Source organism: Lepus europaeus, chromosome 6 (assembly GCF_033115175.1).
Source record: "Lepus europaeus isolate LE1 chromosome 6, mLepTim1.pri, whole genome shotgun sequence".
Classification (NCBI taxonomy): domain Eukaryota; kingdom Metazoa; phylum Chordata; class Mammalia; order Lagomorpha; family Leporidae; genus Lepus; species Lepus europaeus.
Genome location: NC_084832.1, coordinates 58,933,787 through 58,948,191, shown reverse-complemented (window position 1 = coordinate 58,948,191; position 14,405 = coordinate 58,933,787). Strand labels below are relative to the sequence as shown.

The window sequence follows — 14,405 nt, the reverse complement described above, 5'->3', positions numbered from 1 at the left end:
AGACAGAGGCAGAGGCAGAGAGAGAGGTCTTCCATCCGCTGGTTCATTCCCCAGATGGCCGCTATGGCCAGAGCTGGGCCGGTCCGAAGCCAGGAGTTTCCTCTGGGTTTCCCACGCAGGTGGCAGGGGCCCAAGAGCCTGGGCCATCTTCCATTGCTTTCTCAGGCCATAGCAGAAAGATGGATTGGAAGTGGAGCAGCCGGACTCAAACCTCTGCCCATATGGGATGATGGTACTGCAGGCGTCAGCTTTACCTGCTGCGCCACAGTGCTGGCACCCATGCAGTTTTTAGTAATATACATTTTTCGTGCCTGGCTGCTCCACTTCCAATCCAGCTCTCTGCTATGGCCTGGGAAAATAGTAGAAGATGGCCCAAGTCTCTGGGCCCCTGCATCTGCATGGAAAGACCCAGTGGAAGCTCCTGGCTCTTGGCTTTGGATCGGCGCAGCTCTGGCCATTGTAGCCAATTGGGGAGTGAACCAGCAGATGGAAGACCTCTCTCTCTCTCTCTCTCTGCCTCTCCTCTCTGTGTAACTCTTTCAAATAAATAAATAAATCTTTAAAAAAAAAATATACACTTTTCATGAACTTACTACAGGCCCCTCACACACATGTATTTTAAAAATTTTTGCACCAAAATAAACAACTTTTAATTTCATTTTCTATGAACTTTCTGAACTATGCCTGTAACTCTAAAGGTTTTTCTAAAGATATTATTTAACTTTCTAAAAAAAAAAAAATTACCTAACAACAAACAGGGGACATGTTGAGGGGACAGATTAACACAGACATACACTGGAGGAAGTCAAAAGTGCATAAAATATTAAGACCTTAATAAATATAATACCAGCATTCAGACGTGAAAATAATACTTTGGTCTAAATTGCAAATATAATTGGGCAACAGGCTATTTTCAAACACTTAAGAAATAGCCACAGTTACTACAAGATCAAAATGTCCTAGAAAGATTTGGTGTTAATGATGCTATCAAATGTTAAGAACTTTTAATTATGACCTCTTTTATTAGCCCTCTCTTTACACAGCTCAGATAATCAAACATCGTTAAAAAAGAGACTGCCATTCACCTGCTGTGCGGTTTCAATTCTTTCTTCTTCCATTCCTAAGGAAGTGAAACCCTTCAAGAGAATGTCTTCTGTAGATTCAGGCACTATTGAAGTCAGTTGAACAGGCAGCGACTGGGAGGTTAAACTGCACAAGTCTTCAATTGGGAGCTTGAAAAAGACAGCCACGAAAACATTTAATTGATCTGAAAGTTCTGTGAACTTAACTTCAGATTGGATTTTCAATCTCAGCTGCTTTCAAAGAGAAAGGTAGTATGTTCCATTCAATAATACGTGGTTTGTAAATACTTTCTAATACTAACACTTTTAACTGGGCTCTCTAAGTTAAATGCTAGTCTCAAAAATAAATGTGACAATAATGTGTCACCATGAGTAAGGTAGGATTTTTAAGCTAGCTTTTTAATAGTGGTGAATCTGTGCTAATGCACACACATTTTCTCACTCGCACCTTTCGTGAGCTACCACCCAACAATACCTCTGCTGTCTGCCCTTGAAGGTAGCTCGCCCTCCTCAGTATCAAACACAAAAGCCTGACTAACCCCAAGATTAACTAGTCACATCCAAGAATTAACCACCAACATCACCTTCTCCTGCCATTTCCACCCACTGCCACATCTCACCCACACCTCCTTGCTGACAAATTTTGAAATTACAAATGAAGAGAAAGAATCTGAGTCCCCCATCCATTTCGGAAAACCCCACAGACAAGGTTCACTGTGACACCATTAGACCTACAGCATGTTCCAGTTTTCCACTACTAAAGACTGTCTAGGTGTTAATTTACCTGGAGGCACAGAGGCAAGCTATTTAGGTCAAAAAGAAAGGGGAGATGGATAGTGAGGAAGGAAAAAAGGCCTAACTGTGCAGTTACAATTCCGGTTTTCAGCCCTTACTTCAAGGGAGTTAAGGTCCAACAACACAAGACACGACCCAAGACCTTGGGAAACTGCTTCCCCTATTTTTTAAATATAGATGTTTTTCATCTGAAAACACTATTTTCTCTCCAAAGCTAAAACAAGTTAGATGCAAAATGTACCACTATTTCAGAAATACAGCCTTGGGGCTGGCGCTGTGGCCTGGGGCTTGGGACTGCAGTGCTGGCATCCCATGTGAGCGCTGGTTCAAGTCCCAGCTGCTCCACTTCTGATACAGCTCTCTGCTGTGGCCTGGGAAAACAGTTGAAGATGGCCCAGGTCCTTGGGGCCCTGTGTCAGCATAGGAGACCCAGAGGAAGCTCCTGGCTCCTGGCTTCGGATAGGCGCAGTTCCAGCAGCTGAGGCCAATTGGGGAGTGAACCAGCGGATGGAAGACCTCTCTCTCTGTCTCTACCTCTCCTTCTCTCTCTGTGTAACTCGTACTTTCAAATAAATAAATAAATCTTTTAAGAAGAGGAAGAAGAAGAGGAAGAAGAAGAAACACAGCCTTTAAATATAGGGTTTTGTGTATGGGTTCAAATGGGGCCATGTTCGTGGCATGCTACAATCCAGTATAGCACAGACTGGTTTGAATCCTACTCCTTCTCATTTATAAGCTGTGTGACATTGGACAAGTCATTAAAGCTTATATATCCTCACTTTCTTCTCTTACTTGACACAGATGCAGTAGCTGTACATTAAAGAGTATTTTGAGGAGCCGGTGCCATAGCAGTAGGTTAATCCTCTGTCTGCGGCGCCGGCATCCCATATGGGCGCTGATTCAAGACCCAGCTGCTCCACTTCCAATCCAGCTCTCTGCTGTGGCCCGGGAAGGCAGTGGAGGATGACCCAGGTCCTTGGGCCCTGCACCCGCATGGGAGACCTGGAGGAAGCTCCTGGCTCCTGGCTTCAGATCAGCGCAGTTCCGGCCATTGCCGCCATCTGGGAAGTGAACCAACGGAAGGAAGACCTTTCTCTCTGTCTCTTCCTCTCTCTCTCTCTGTAACTCTACCTCTCAAATAAATAAATAAAATTTTTTAAAAAAAGAGTGACGAAGAAAGCACAGGTGCTGTGAAACTGGCTCCTAGGAAAGCTAGGAAACGCAGGCAGAGTGTTCAGGAAGGCCGTCCCCGATCTGTCTTCTCCCCAGGTAAGTCTGGCTCAGAGCCAGGGGCCTGGATGTGGGTAAACGTGTCTTAGGAAGGAATTCACTTGTCCAGGCAAGCTCTTCCTGAACAGGCACGGAATCCCGGAGTAAAGAGTGACCATGGCCCAAAAGAAGCGGGTCTCTCAAAGCCAGTGAGCCTCTACCTTGAGTCTAACATGGCACCAGCAATCGGGCGCTGCCACTAGCGCTGGAGGATGGAGGAAGCTGAGAAAAGCCACACCACACCTGCTCTGGGGAGCCACCCCAGTCACCAACGTGAGCTGTCCCCCTGGGGAGGGCCGAGAGGGACCTACCTGAGAGACAACGCTGCACATAAAAAGCATTTAGCACAAGACCTGACACTGTAAGCGCTGCTTGAGCTACTGCTATTATAATTTCCATTATTCCTATTTATTAGCAACAACAGAGCAAGTCAATTTATAAATCTGAATCTAAACTCCTTGAGAACAAAACAGGCATTAAGCCACCTTTACAACATCATCTTGTATTAGAGAAACAGTTTTACAGGAACACATCATGGCAAATTTAATGACACAATGCTATCAGCAGTGCTTAGGAGAAATCTAACGGGATGGGATCATCACGGATCAGGCCCAGATGGGAAAAACATACCAGAAAACACAGGGAAGTCAGACTAGGATGGAGAAAGCTGGACATGATGCTGCTTGTAACCTAATAATAAAGTCAAATGATCTACAACAGCACAACCGTTCCTGAATCCAGCAGGGAGAGGCTGCACAGTCATCAAGAAGTTTAAAAGCTGGGGAAATATGGGCACCTCCAGAGAGAGAGATGGGTTGAAAGCACTGGCTCACCTGTGGCAGGTCACAGACGAAAGGAGCCACACAAGTGGGTAATTCAGCTAATATCTTTCACAAATTGCTAAAGGCTAGACACAAGGAAAGTGCATCCCCACACACATCATCTCTTCTCTGCTCATTCATGAGTAAGTATGGGAACAAGGTGATGCAGGCCTGGGACAGGGGAGTGGCTGCTGCTATGTGGCAAAGTAGGGTCCCAAGTCCCACCTGGACCCTTCTCCACAGGGAAACAAATCTTAACACACTGGGGGAAAAGGCACAGAAGAACTCCTAGTACAGTTAGTGAAAGGAGAAAACAACAGCAACCCCCTGGGGACAAGCAAGAAACCATCAGGGCCCACAGTATTAGAGTTCCTGCAGGTAGAGGTGGGGCAGAATCAGTGAGCGCGCCCAGGGACCAGGGTCTGCCTAAGACCGGGGCCTGGATGACAGAAATCACCTCTACCACCAGGCTCTCAAGCATGCAGCAACCCACTGGGAGAGAGGGACATCCTCTGAAATGCAGGCACAGAACACGCCAAAAGATGAGGGTGCAGGAAAACATTAAGAAAATCCTACAGCAACCTAATGCCCTCCCTAGGCAAAAGGATATTCTAGAGAAATTTTAAACCAGTGGTTACAAAGTGAACTAGAGCAACAAAGTCTCAAGCCAGCTCAATTGCTGAATGTCTCAGCCTCTGGCACTGACAAGGCAACAAAAGAAATGTGCCATTTCCAGGCATTAATACTACAATCTCTTTCTCTACTGTCTTACACCTAGTGTCCAGTATTCAATAAAAAATTACTAATAAAACAAGGAAAAAAACTGTCAAAGAGATAAAAGTAATTAACATAGCCAGATGACCTGGATACTGGAACTCTCAGACAAGAAATCTGAATTAATTATGATTTATATGTTAAAAGCTCTGGCATTTACAGATAAGATGCATCAACAGATATAGACTCTCAGCAGAAACATAAAAACCACTAAGAGTAAAATGGAAATGCTAGAAATAAAGCAAAGAACACCTACAATGGACCCATCAGTACACTCAACACAGCTAAGGACATAATCAGTGAACTTGAAGCTAGGTCAATAAAAATCAGCCAAAATGGAACAAAGAGAATAGGGGGAAAAAAGCTGAACACAGCATCGAGGAACTGTGAGATTATATTGAAAGATCTGATATATGTGTAATTGGAATCCTAAAAGAATAAGAAAAAAAAATAGTAGAAGAAATATTTGAATAGATAGTTGAAAATTTCCTAAAAACAATGTAACTGCAGCTTTCAAGAAGCTTGGAGAATTCCATGCAGAATACACACACACACACACACACACACACCCTCTAGATACATCATATTCAAACTCATAAAAATCAAAGACAAAATTCTGAAGAAGGAAAAAAAACACATTATATACAGAGGAACAAAGAAAAAATTAGAGCAGAGTTTTCATCAGCAATTATGCAAACCAGAAATAATGGAGTGGCCTCTTTAGAGTGCCAAAAGGAAAAAAAAAAAAAATCAATCCAGCATTCTATACTCAGTGAAAATGTTTTTTAACATGAAGGAGAGTGGAGCCGGCACTGTGGCATAGGGGGTAAAGCCACCGCCTGCACTGCTGGCATCCCATATGGGCACTGGTTTGAGTCCCAGCTGCTCCACTTCTGATCCACCTCTCTGCTGTGGCCTGGGAAAGCAGAAGAAGATGGCCCAAGTTGGGCCCTTGCACCCGTGTGGGAGACCCGAAAGAAGTTCCCGGCTCCTGGCTTTGGATTGGTGCAGTTGGGGAGTGAACCAAACTTCTCCCTCCCTCCTCCTTCCTTCTTCTCTGTCTCTTTCTCTCTGCCTTTCCTTCTCTGTGTAACTCTTTCAAATAAATAAATAAATCTAAAATAATAATAATAACATGTAGGAGAGGGAATCAGCATTGAGCATTGAGCCTAGGCATTTTGGATTCCTGTATCCCACGTCAGAGTACCTGGGTTCATCCTCTGACTTCAGCTTTTTGCTAACACAGATCCTGAGGGTAGGCAGCATCGATGGCCAAGCAATGGGGCTCCTGGCACCCTGGGGCCCCAGCCCAACCCCGGCTATTGCAGGCATTTAGGGAATAAGCCAGCAGATGGGAGTGTTCTCTCTTTCCCCCTCCCTCCCTTCCCCTCTTCCTCCCTCTGCCCTCCCTTCTCCTCTTTCCCCCTCTCTATCTGCCTCTCAAACAAATTTTTTAAAAATAAAATGAAAGAACAATCAAGGCTATCTAAACTAACAAAAGTTGAGAAAATCCACTGTCAGGCCACCCACTACAAGAAATGCTAAAAGAAGTTCATCAGGGGCTGGTGCTGTGGTATAGCAGGTAAAGCTGCTGCCTGCAGTGCTGGCATCCCATATGGCCGGTGGTTCGAGTCCTGGCTGCTCCTTTTTTTTTTTTTTTTTTTTTTGACAGGGAGAATGGACAGTGAGAGAGAGAGAGAGAGAGAGAGAGAAAGGTCTTCCTTTTCCATTGGTTCACCCCGCAATGGCCACTGTGGCTGGCGCACTGCGGCCGGCACACCACTGCTCCACTTCTGATCCAGCTCTCTTCTATGGACTGGAAAAGCAGCAGAAGACGGCCCAAGTGCTTGGACCCTTGCACCCGCATGGGAGACCCGGAAGAAGCTCCTGGCTTCAGTTCAGCACAGCTCCGCCACTTGTGGCCAATTTGGGAGTGAACAAGTGGATGGAAGACCTCTCTCTCTGCTGCTGTTCTCTATAACTCTTTCAAATAAATAAATAAATCTTTTTTTTTTTTTTTTTTGACAGGCAGAGTGGACAGTGAGAGAGAGAGACAGAGAGAAAGGTCTTCCTTTTCTGTTGGTTCACCCCTCAGTGGCCACTGCAGCCAGCGCACCACACTGATCCAAAGCCAGGAGCCAGGTGCTTCTCCTGGTTTCCCTTGCGGGTGCAGGGCCCAAGCACTTGGGCCATCCTCCACTGCCTTCCCAGGCCATAGCAGAGAGCTGGCCTGGAAAAGGAGCAACCGGGACAGAATCCAGCACCCCGACCGGGACTAGAACCTGGTGTGCCGGCGCCGCAGGCGGAGGATAAGCCTATTGATCCGTGGCACCAGCCCTAAATAAATAAATCTTTAAAAGAAGAAGAGAAGGAAGAGGAAGAAGAAGAAGAAGAAATAGTAGTAGTAGTAGTAGTAGTAGTAGTAGTAGTAGTAGTAGAAGTTGTTCTTCAGGCAGAAATCTGGATTTACAAAAAAAAAAAAAACACTAAAGGTAAAATGAAGGCAAATATGACACTTTTTTCTTTTTCATTACTCAGAAAGAAATATCAAAAACAGAAATAGTAGCAATGTATTGTGGGTTTATAATGTTGGTAAAAGTAAAATCCCCGGCAACACCAGCCCAAAAGAGAAAGGTTATTAAGGTTCTTAAATGACACCTGGTGTGGTACAATACTTGCAGGTAAACTGTGACTAACTAAAGTAGCACCTGGTAAACCCCAGGGCAGTCAACAAAGACAGTGAAACACACAGATAACCTAACAAACTGCAGCCTTCCAATACCACCTAGGTCCATACCCATCTTTAATCTCACCTTTTTGAGAAAAAAAAATTACAAATCTAACTTTAAAAAGAATGTAGGGATAGGTATTTAGCACAGCAGTTAAGACACCACTTGGGGTGCCAGCATGCCATACTAGAGTGCCTTGGTTCAAGTCCTGGCCCTGAGTCCCAGCTCCGCTTCCTCATTCCAACTTCCTGCAAACATGCACCCTGGGAGGCAGCAGGTGAGGCTCAAGTACTTGGGTCCCTGCCACCCACATGGGAGACCTCAGTTTAGGACTGCTTGGGTTCGGCACAGCCCTGGCTACAACAGGAATCTGGGGAGTGAGCCTGTGGATGGAAGACATCTCTTCCCTCTCCCTCTGTTTGTCTGCTTTCGACTATAATAAAAAATAATTTGGCCGGCGCCGTAGCTTAACAGGCTAATCCTCTGCCTTGCGGCGCTGGCACACCGGGTTCTAGTCCCGGTTGGGGCGCCGGACTCTATCCCAGTTGCCCCTCTTCCAGGCCAGCTCTCTGCTGTGGCCCGGGAAGGCAGTGGAGGATGGCCCAAGTCCTTGGGCCCTGCACCCGCAAGGGAGACCAGGAGAAGCACCTGGCTCCTGGCTTCGGATCAGCGCGATGCGCCGTCCGCAGCGGCCATTGGAGGGTGAACCAACGGCAAAAAGGAAGACCTTCCTCTCTGTCTCTCTCTCTCTCACTATCCACTCTGCCTGTCAAAAAAAAAATAATAATAATAATTAAAAAAAAAAACTTCCCCTTTAACCAAAAAGAAAAGGAGGGGGGGACGTAGACCAACATCAAAATCAAAATACCAATACTATAGTTTTACAAATGTTACCACTGAGGGAAGCCAAATAAAATGTACAGGGACCTCTTTGTATTATTTGTAACTGCATGTAAATTTAAACAATAATTTTTTAAAAAAATCTCTAGATTAAAAAATCATAATCATATTCTCCTATCAGAGTTCATGAGGACTTCACTACATAAAGTTAATACACACTACTTCTCAGTATTTTAACAAGTTCCAGATAAAATTCTAAGGCTATTCCGTGTCTGCTTCCCTCCGACCTATTCCCAGCCATCAGCTCCCTCCTATGGGGCAGGCTATCAATGCTACTATTGTCTTATGAATCTTCCCTGACACAGTCCACACATGTAAGTAAGAAGCACATTTTTTAACTCAAACAGCAATATACTATACACACCTTGCCTTTTTCATTTGAAAAAGGTATTTTCAATTGTCTCTTCAATAGAACAGAGGAAAATATGGAACTTACTCTTTAAATTTGTTAATTTTTTTAAGATTTATTTATTTACTTGAAAGTCAGAGTTACAAAGAGAGAGATGGAGTGACAGAGAGAGAAAGAGAGAGAGAAAGAGGTCTTCCATCTACTGGTTCACTCCCCAATTGGCCACAACGGCTGGAGTTGTGCCAATCCGAAGCCAGGAGCCAGGAGCTTCTTCTGGGTCTCCCTCACAGGTGCAGGGGCCCAAGGACTTGGGTCATCTTCTACTGCTTTCCCAGGCCATAGCAAAGAGCCGGATCAGAAGTGGAGTAGCTGGGACTTGCACCAGTGCCCATATGGGATGCTGGCACTGCAGGCGGTGGCTTTACCTGCTAAGCCACAGCACTGGCCCCTAAATCTGTTATTCTTTATCTGTAATTAAACTATAACAGATTCATTATTTTAAATGTCTAGGAGTACAGCATGATATGTAAGTGAAAAGTAAGTCTCTCATCTTCCCCTCTTCCCTTGTCTTCCAAATTTTCTCTGAGGCAATACTCACATTTATAATTTGGGAAATATCTCTAAAAATCTCGGTAGAATGAGAGCCTTAAAGGCAGAAAGAAACAAGGATAATTCTAATTCTACCAATCTTTATAAAAACTGTTTGAAATACACAAACCTACTTTTTAATCCAAATAATTGAGTTAAAATGAAAAATAAAACTTTCTTCCCTCCATTTTTAACCAGTTTAACCATTTTTAATAGTTTTGATGGTTACCCCGTGATTCTGAAAAATCAGATTTATAGTTTTGTGCTTGAATTCACCAATTTTAGGACCTACCTATTGACTCCCTACTATGTAAGATGAAGAAATCAGTACTCTCCTATTTTAATTCTGTCACCTATATCATCTCTTGTGTAGGTTGTCAAAATGTACAATGTTCATACTTTATTCTGTGATTAAGTCTTCAGACATTTTAAAAATTATACTCCCTTCCTTCTACAAATCTGACCACACTGCAGGTTCACTGATAACATCTTTGGCCTGTATGTGCCACAAATTTATTACTGTCATTTCAAGAGATCTGGGTATATCAAACACATATGCTCAGTCTATTCTCCCAAACTTCTTCCCCCTGGGGAAAAAAAATGTTTCTCCTCTACTTTAGAATATAACGTCATGCAGAAACTCTGGATACTTGAGAAACTAAAATAGGTATTCTAGACATATTCTTTCATCTAGAAGGTGTAAGCATATATGACAATTTGAATTTATGAAACAGCATTCTGGCGCCTGCAGTGCCAGCATCCTATATGGGCACCAGCTCAAATCCCAGCTGCTCCACTTCCGATCCAGCTCTCTGCTGTGGCCTGGGAAAGCAGTGGAAGATGGCCTGAGTCTTTGGGTCCCTGCACCTGCCTGGGAGATCTGAAAGAAGCTCTTGGCTTCAGATTGGCCAAGCTCCAGCTGTTGTGGCCATTTGGGGAACGAACCAGTGGATAGAAGCCCCCTTGTTGGCTCTCGCTCTCACTCACTCTCTTTCTCTCTGCCTCTGCCTCTCTGTAAGTCTGCCTTTCAAATAAATAAGTTTTAAAAAGAAAGAAAAAGCATTGTTTGATTACTTCTAGAACAAGTACTAACTCCTTTTCAATCATAAGAACTTTAAATACTAAAAGCAGGAAGAAGCTCCCTATTGTGTTCCCTAATAAAAAAACATTTTCTCTTAAACCAAGCAAGAAAGTCCAAGGTAACCACTTCAAATAAATTATTTATTAAAGTAGCAAACCAAATTGCTTTGTTTTTTTTTTCTGACAGAGTTAGTGAGAGAGAGACAGAGAGAAAGGTTTTCCTTCTGTTGGTTCACCCCCAAAATGGACGCTACAGCCAGAGCTACTCCGATCCGAAGCCAGGAGCCAGGTGCTTTCTCCTGGTCTCCCATGTGGGTGCAGGGGCCCAAACTCTTGGGCCATCTTCCACTGCCCTCCCGGGCCACAGCAGAGAGCTGGACTGGAAGAGGAGCAACCAGGACTAGAACCCAGAGCCCACACGGAATGCTGGTGTCACAGGCAGAGGATTAACCAAGTGAGCCATGGCACCGGCCCCACCAAGTTGCTTTTAATGTCAAATAAGAAAATGTCCCCATTAGGTACATGCCCCACTAGGAAAAGGCCCCAGCTTACTTCTTTCTCTAAATACCTGGAAGAGTGACCAGTCAAGAAGCGGTATCACAATTCTGTTCTGCCCTCTCTCCTGCACTGTTGAAGAGCTGACCAAAAGCCTCCAGCTCCCTCGCACTGTCCTGGCTTCCCGGTAAAGCAGACAGATTCCACCAGAGAGGAGGACACAGATCTGGACTCTGGCTGACAGTGCTGAAGAGCGACTGCATAATTTATGCAAACCGAGAAACATAATAACAACTACAAACTACAAACTACAAACTCTGCCTGACCAGCTGAGCAGGTCCAGGAACACACAAATCTACCTTGCTCTCCCAAGCTTTACTTCTGGCAGAGTTCTGGGTTGGAGAACATCACTGTCATGGCCAATTAATTCATTCCCTAAACGAAAATGCATGTCACTTTCTCTGGAACAAACTATGGAAGAGATACAGACAGCGTCTCAGAACCTTCCTCAAGGCCCTTTACCCCTTTTTTTCTTACTTTGGCCTCCCAATACCTCTACCAGCTCAGGATCACACCATTCTAATCTATTTTATAGGGCACTGATCATTTTAAAGAAAGCACATGAATAATATAATACTAGTAAGTAGCTTGCCAGGTACACTTTGCCCACTACTGCATTCAATTCTTCCCATGAGGTAAGTCCCCACTTTATAAAAACAAAAATGGAGGCAAAGTGAAGTTGAATGACATGTCTAAGATCACACAGTCCGTAAGAAGACTAGACTTATAATAGTAAATTACAGGTGGATTTCAGGGTAAACAATTTTAGCATTTTATCAAGAATTACTAAATTTATCAAAGAAAAAAACTTTCCCTGGCTTCTTTCATCTAATGAAGAAAAAAAAAAAAGGTGTAACTCCTAGAAGAAAATAAAAGTATGACTCCTTTCCACAGTAAAAAACAGCTCTCCTTCATAAAAGAGAAGGTATTTTCTAAAGAAGTTAACTGTTTTATGATATTTAGACAGTGAGTTGGCACCTTTGCTCTTCTATTAACCCACCCAGCTCCAACTGTTCAGGAAATAATTTATCTCATAAAAATTGTGAAACATTACAGAAACACAACACTGGTTGGACAAAATGAAAATTGAGGCATTCTTTTTTACTGTCAACGTCAAGAGTAGAAATAGGGACAATAAAAAATTAATTCCAGGGCGGGGGTCTGGCTTAGCAGTTAAGTCACCACTTGGGAAATCTTCATTCAATGTCGGAGTGCCTGGATTAGAGTTCTGGCTTCTCCTCTTCCAATCCAATTTCCTGCAAGTGAGCGTCCTGGGAGATAGCAGGTGATGGTTCAAGTACTTGGGTTCCTGCCACTCACATGGGAGATCTAGATGGAGTTTCTAGGCTCCTGGCTTCAGCCTGGCCCAACCCTCGGCTGTTGCAGGCATTTAGTGAGTAAACCAGAATATAGAAGTTCTCCCTCAGCCTCCCTCTCTCTTTCAAATAGAATGAAAATAAATAAAACTTCTTATAAAAACTTAATTCCGAGGCCAGCATTATGGCACAACAGGTTAAGCCTGTGCTTGCAATATCAGTAGCCCAGTTTGAGTCCCAGCTGTTCTACTTCCATTCAACCCAGCTCCCTGCTAATGCACCTGGGAAAGCAGCCCAAGTGCTTGGGCCCCTGCCTTCAATGCGGGAAACCTGGACGGAGTTCCAGGCTCCTGGCTTTAGCCTGGCCCAGAGGTGGCAGTTGTGGCCTTTTTTTTTTTTTTTTTGAGAGGCAGAGTTAGAGAGAGTGAGAGACACACAGAGACCTTCCATCCACTGGGTCACTCCCCAAATAGCTGCCACAGCCAGGACCCTCAAAGATTGGAAGATAGGGAAGTAACAGGCTATTTTATTTCACTCTCACAGGAGTTCATTATCAAGGCTGTATGTACCAGAAGACCCTCACTGAACTGTCACTTGTTTAGTTCATCCTCAGCCCATGACCTTGCACTACTTTCTCCTCCACCTAGAATGTTGTTTCATAGGTTTTTCCAAGGGTGGTTTCTTCCCTCACCCTACCCCCCACCACCATCATCAGTTCTCAGTGGGGACTGTCACTTTCTTAGAAAGGCCCTGCTCCCTTACCAAAAAGGGCACATTCCGTCCCTTTTATGCCACACCATCCCACATTATTCCTTGTTTCATAGATCGCCATCTGAACTTACCTTCTTTGTTCTTTTTTTACGTGCTCACGCTTCCTACAATTATGTCAGAACTAGGAGGCTAAGGATGTCTTCTTTTCTATTTGTCTTTCCACCCCCAATTCCTAGCTCACAACAGGCATGTAAATATGTTAAAAGATTGCATGCCAGGGACCGGCTCTGCGCTGTGGTGTAGGGGGCAAAGCTGCCACCTGCAGTGCCAGCATCCCAGATGGGCACTGGTTCAAGTCCCAGCTGCTCCACTTCCAATCCAGCTCTCTGCTATCGTCTGGGAAAGCAGTGGAAGATGGCCCAATTCCTTGGGCCCCTGCCCCTGTGTGGGAGACCCAGAGGAAGTTCCTGGCTCCAGGATTCAGATTGGCGCAGCTCCGGCCGTTGCAGCCAATTGGGGAGTGAACCAGCAGACGGAAGATCGATCTCTCTCTCTCTCTCTCTCTCTCTCTCTCTCTGCCTCTGAGCTCTCTCGCTGTGTAACTCTTTCAGATAAACAAGTCTTTAAAAAAAAAAAAAAAGATTGCATGTCGCTAATGACAGGTATTACAGTGCATAAATATGGAAGAATGGAGTGAAAAATGAGAAGATTCCATTTAATTCAAACTCCCTCTTTTATGTTCAATGAGAATAAAAAGGTTTATGATTTATGACAGTAAAAACCCATTCTTTTACAAATTCCTTGATTCATACATCTTATCAAGGTTGAATCTTGAAAAAAGAGATGACCTCAACAGACCAATGAGCAGTGAGACTGCATCAGTCATAAAAAGTATCCCATCCAAGAAAAGCCCAGATAGCTTCACTGGCGAATTCTACCAAACCTTTTAAGAAGAATTAACACCAATCCTTATTGCAAAAAGCAGAACGGAAGGGAATTCTTCCAAACTCATTCTAGGAGGCCAAGCATTATCCTGATACAAAAATCAGACAGACACAACAAAAAAAGAAAGCTACAGACCAATATCCTTGATGAACATAGATGCAAAAATTCTCAAAATACTAACAAACTAAATCCAACAGCACATTAAGAAGATCATTCACCACGAGCCAGTGGGATTCATCCCACGAACAAGGGCAGTTCAACATATGTATATTAATAAGTGTGATTGAGCCAGCGCCGTGGCTTAACAGGCTAATCCTCCGCCTTGCGGCGCCAGCACACTAGGTTCTAGTCCCGGCTGGGGCGCCGGATTCTATCCCGGTTGCCCCTCTTCCAGGCCAGCTCTCTGCTGTGGCCCGGGAAGGCAGTAGAGGATGGCCCAAGGCCCTGCACCCGCATGGGAGACCAGGAGAAGCACCTGGCTCCAGGCTTCG

The 14,405-nt window shown here is 44.3% G+C and overlaps 1 protein-coding gene across 2 annotated transcripts in view; it reads right to left on the bottom strand.

The window, feature by feature from the left end:
• The window catches only part of COG3 (component of oligomeric golgi complex 3), a 70,203-nt gene that overhangs the window by 52,861 nt on the left and 2,937 nt on the right, over positions 1-14,405 (bottom strand). For both annotated transcript variants that reach the window (XM_062194162.1, XM_062194163.1), the window contains exon 2: positions 1,086-1,232. In XM_062194162.1, coding sequence (XP_062050146.1) covers positions 1,086-1,232 — 147 coding nt within the window. The remainder of the gene's footprint in view (positions 1-1,085; positions 1,233-14,405) is intronic.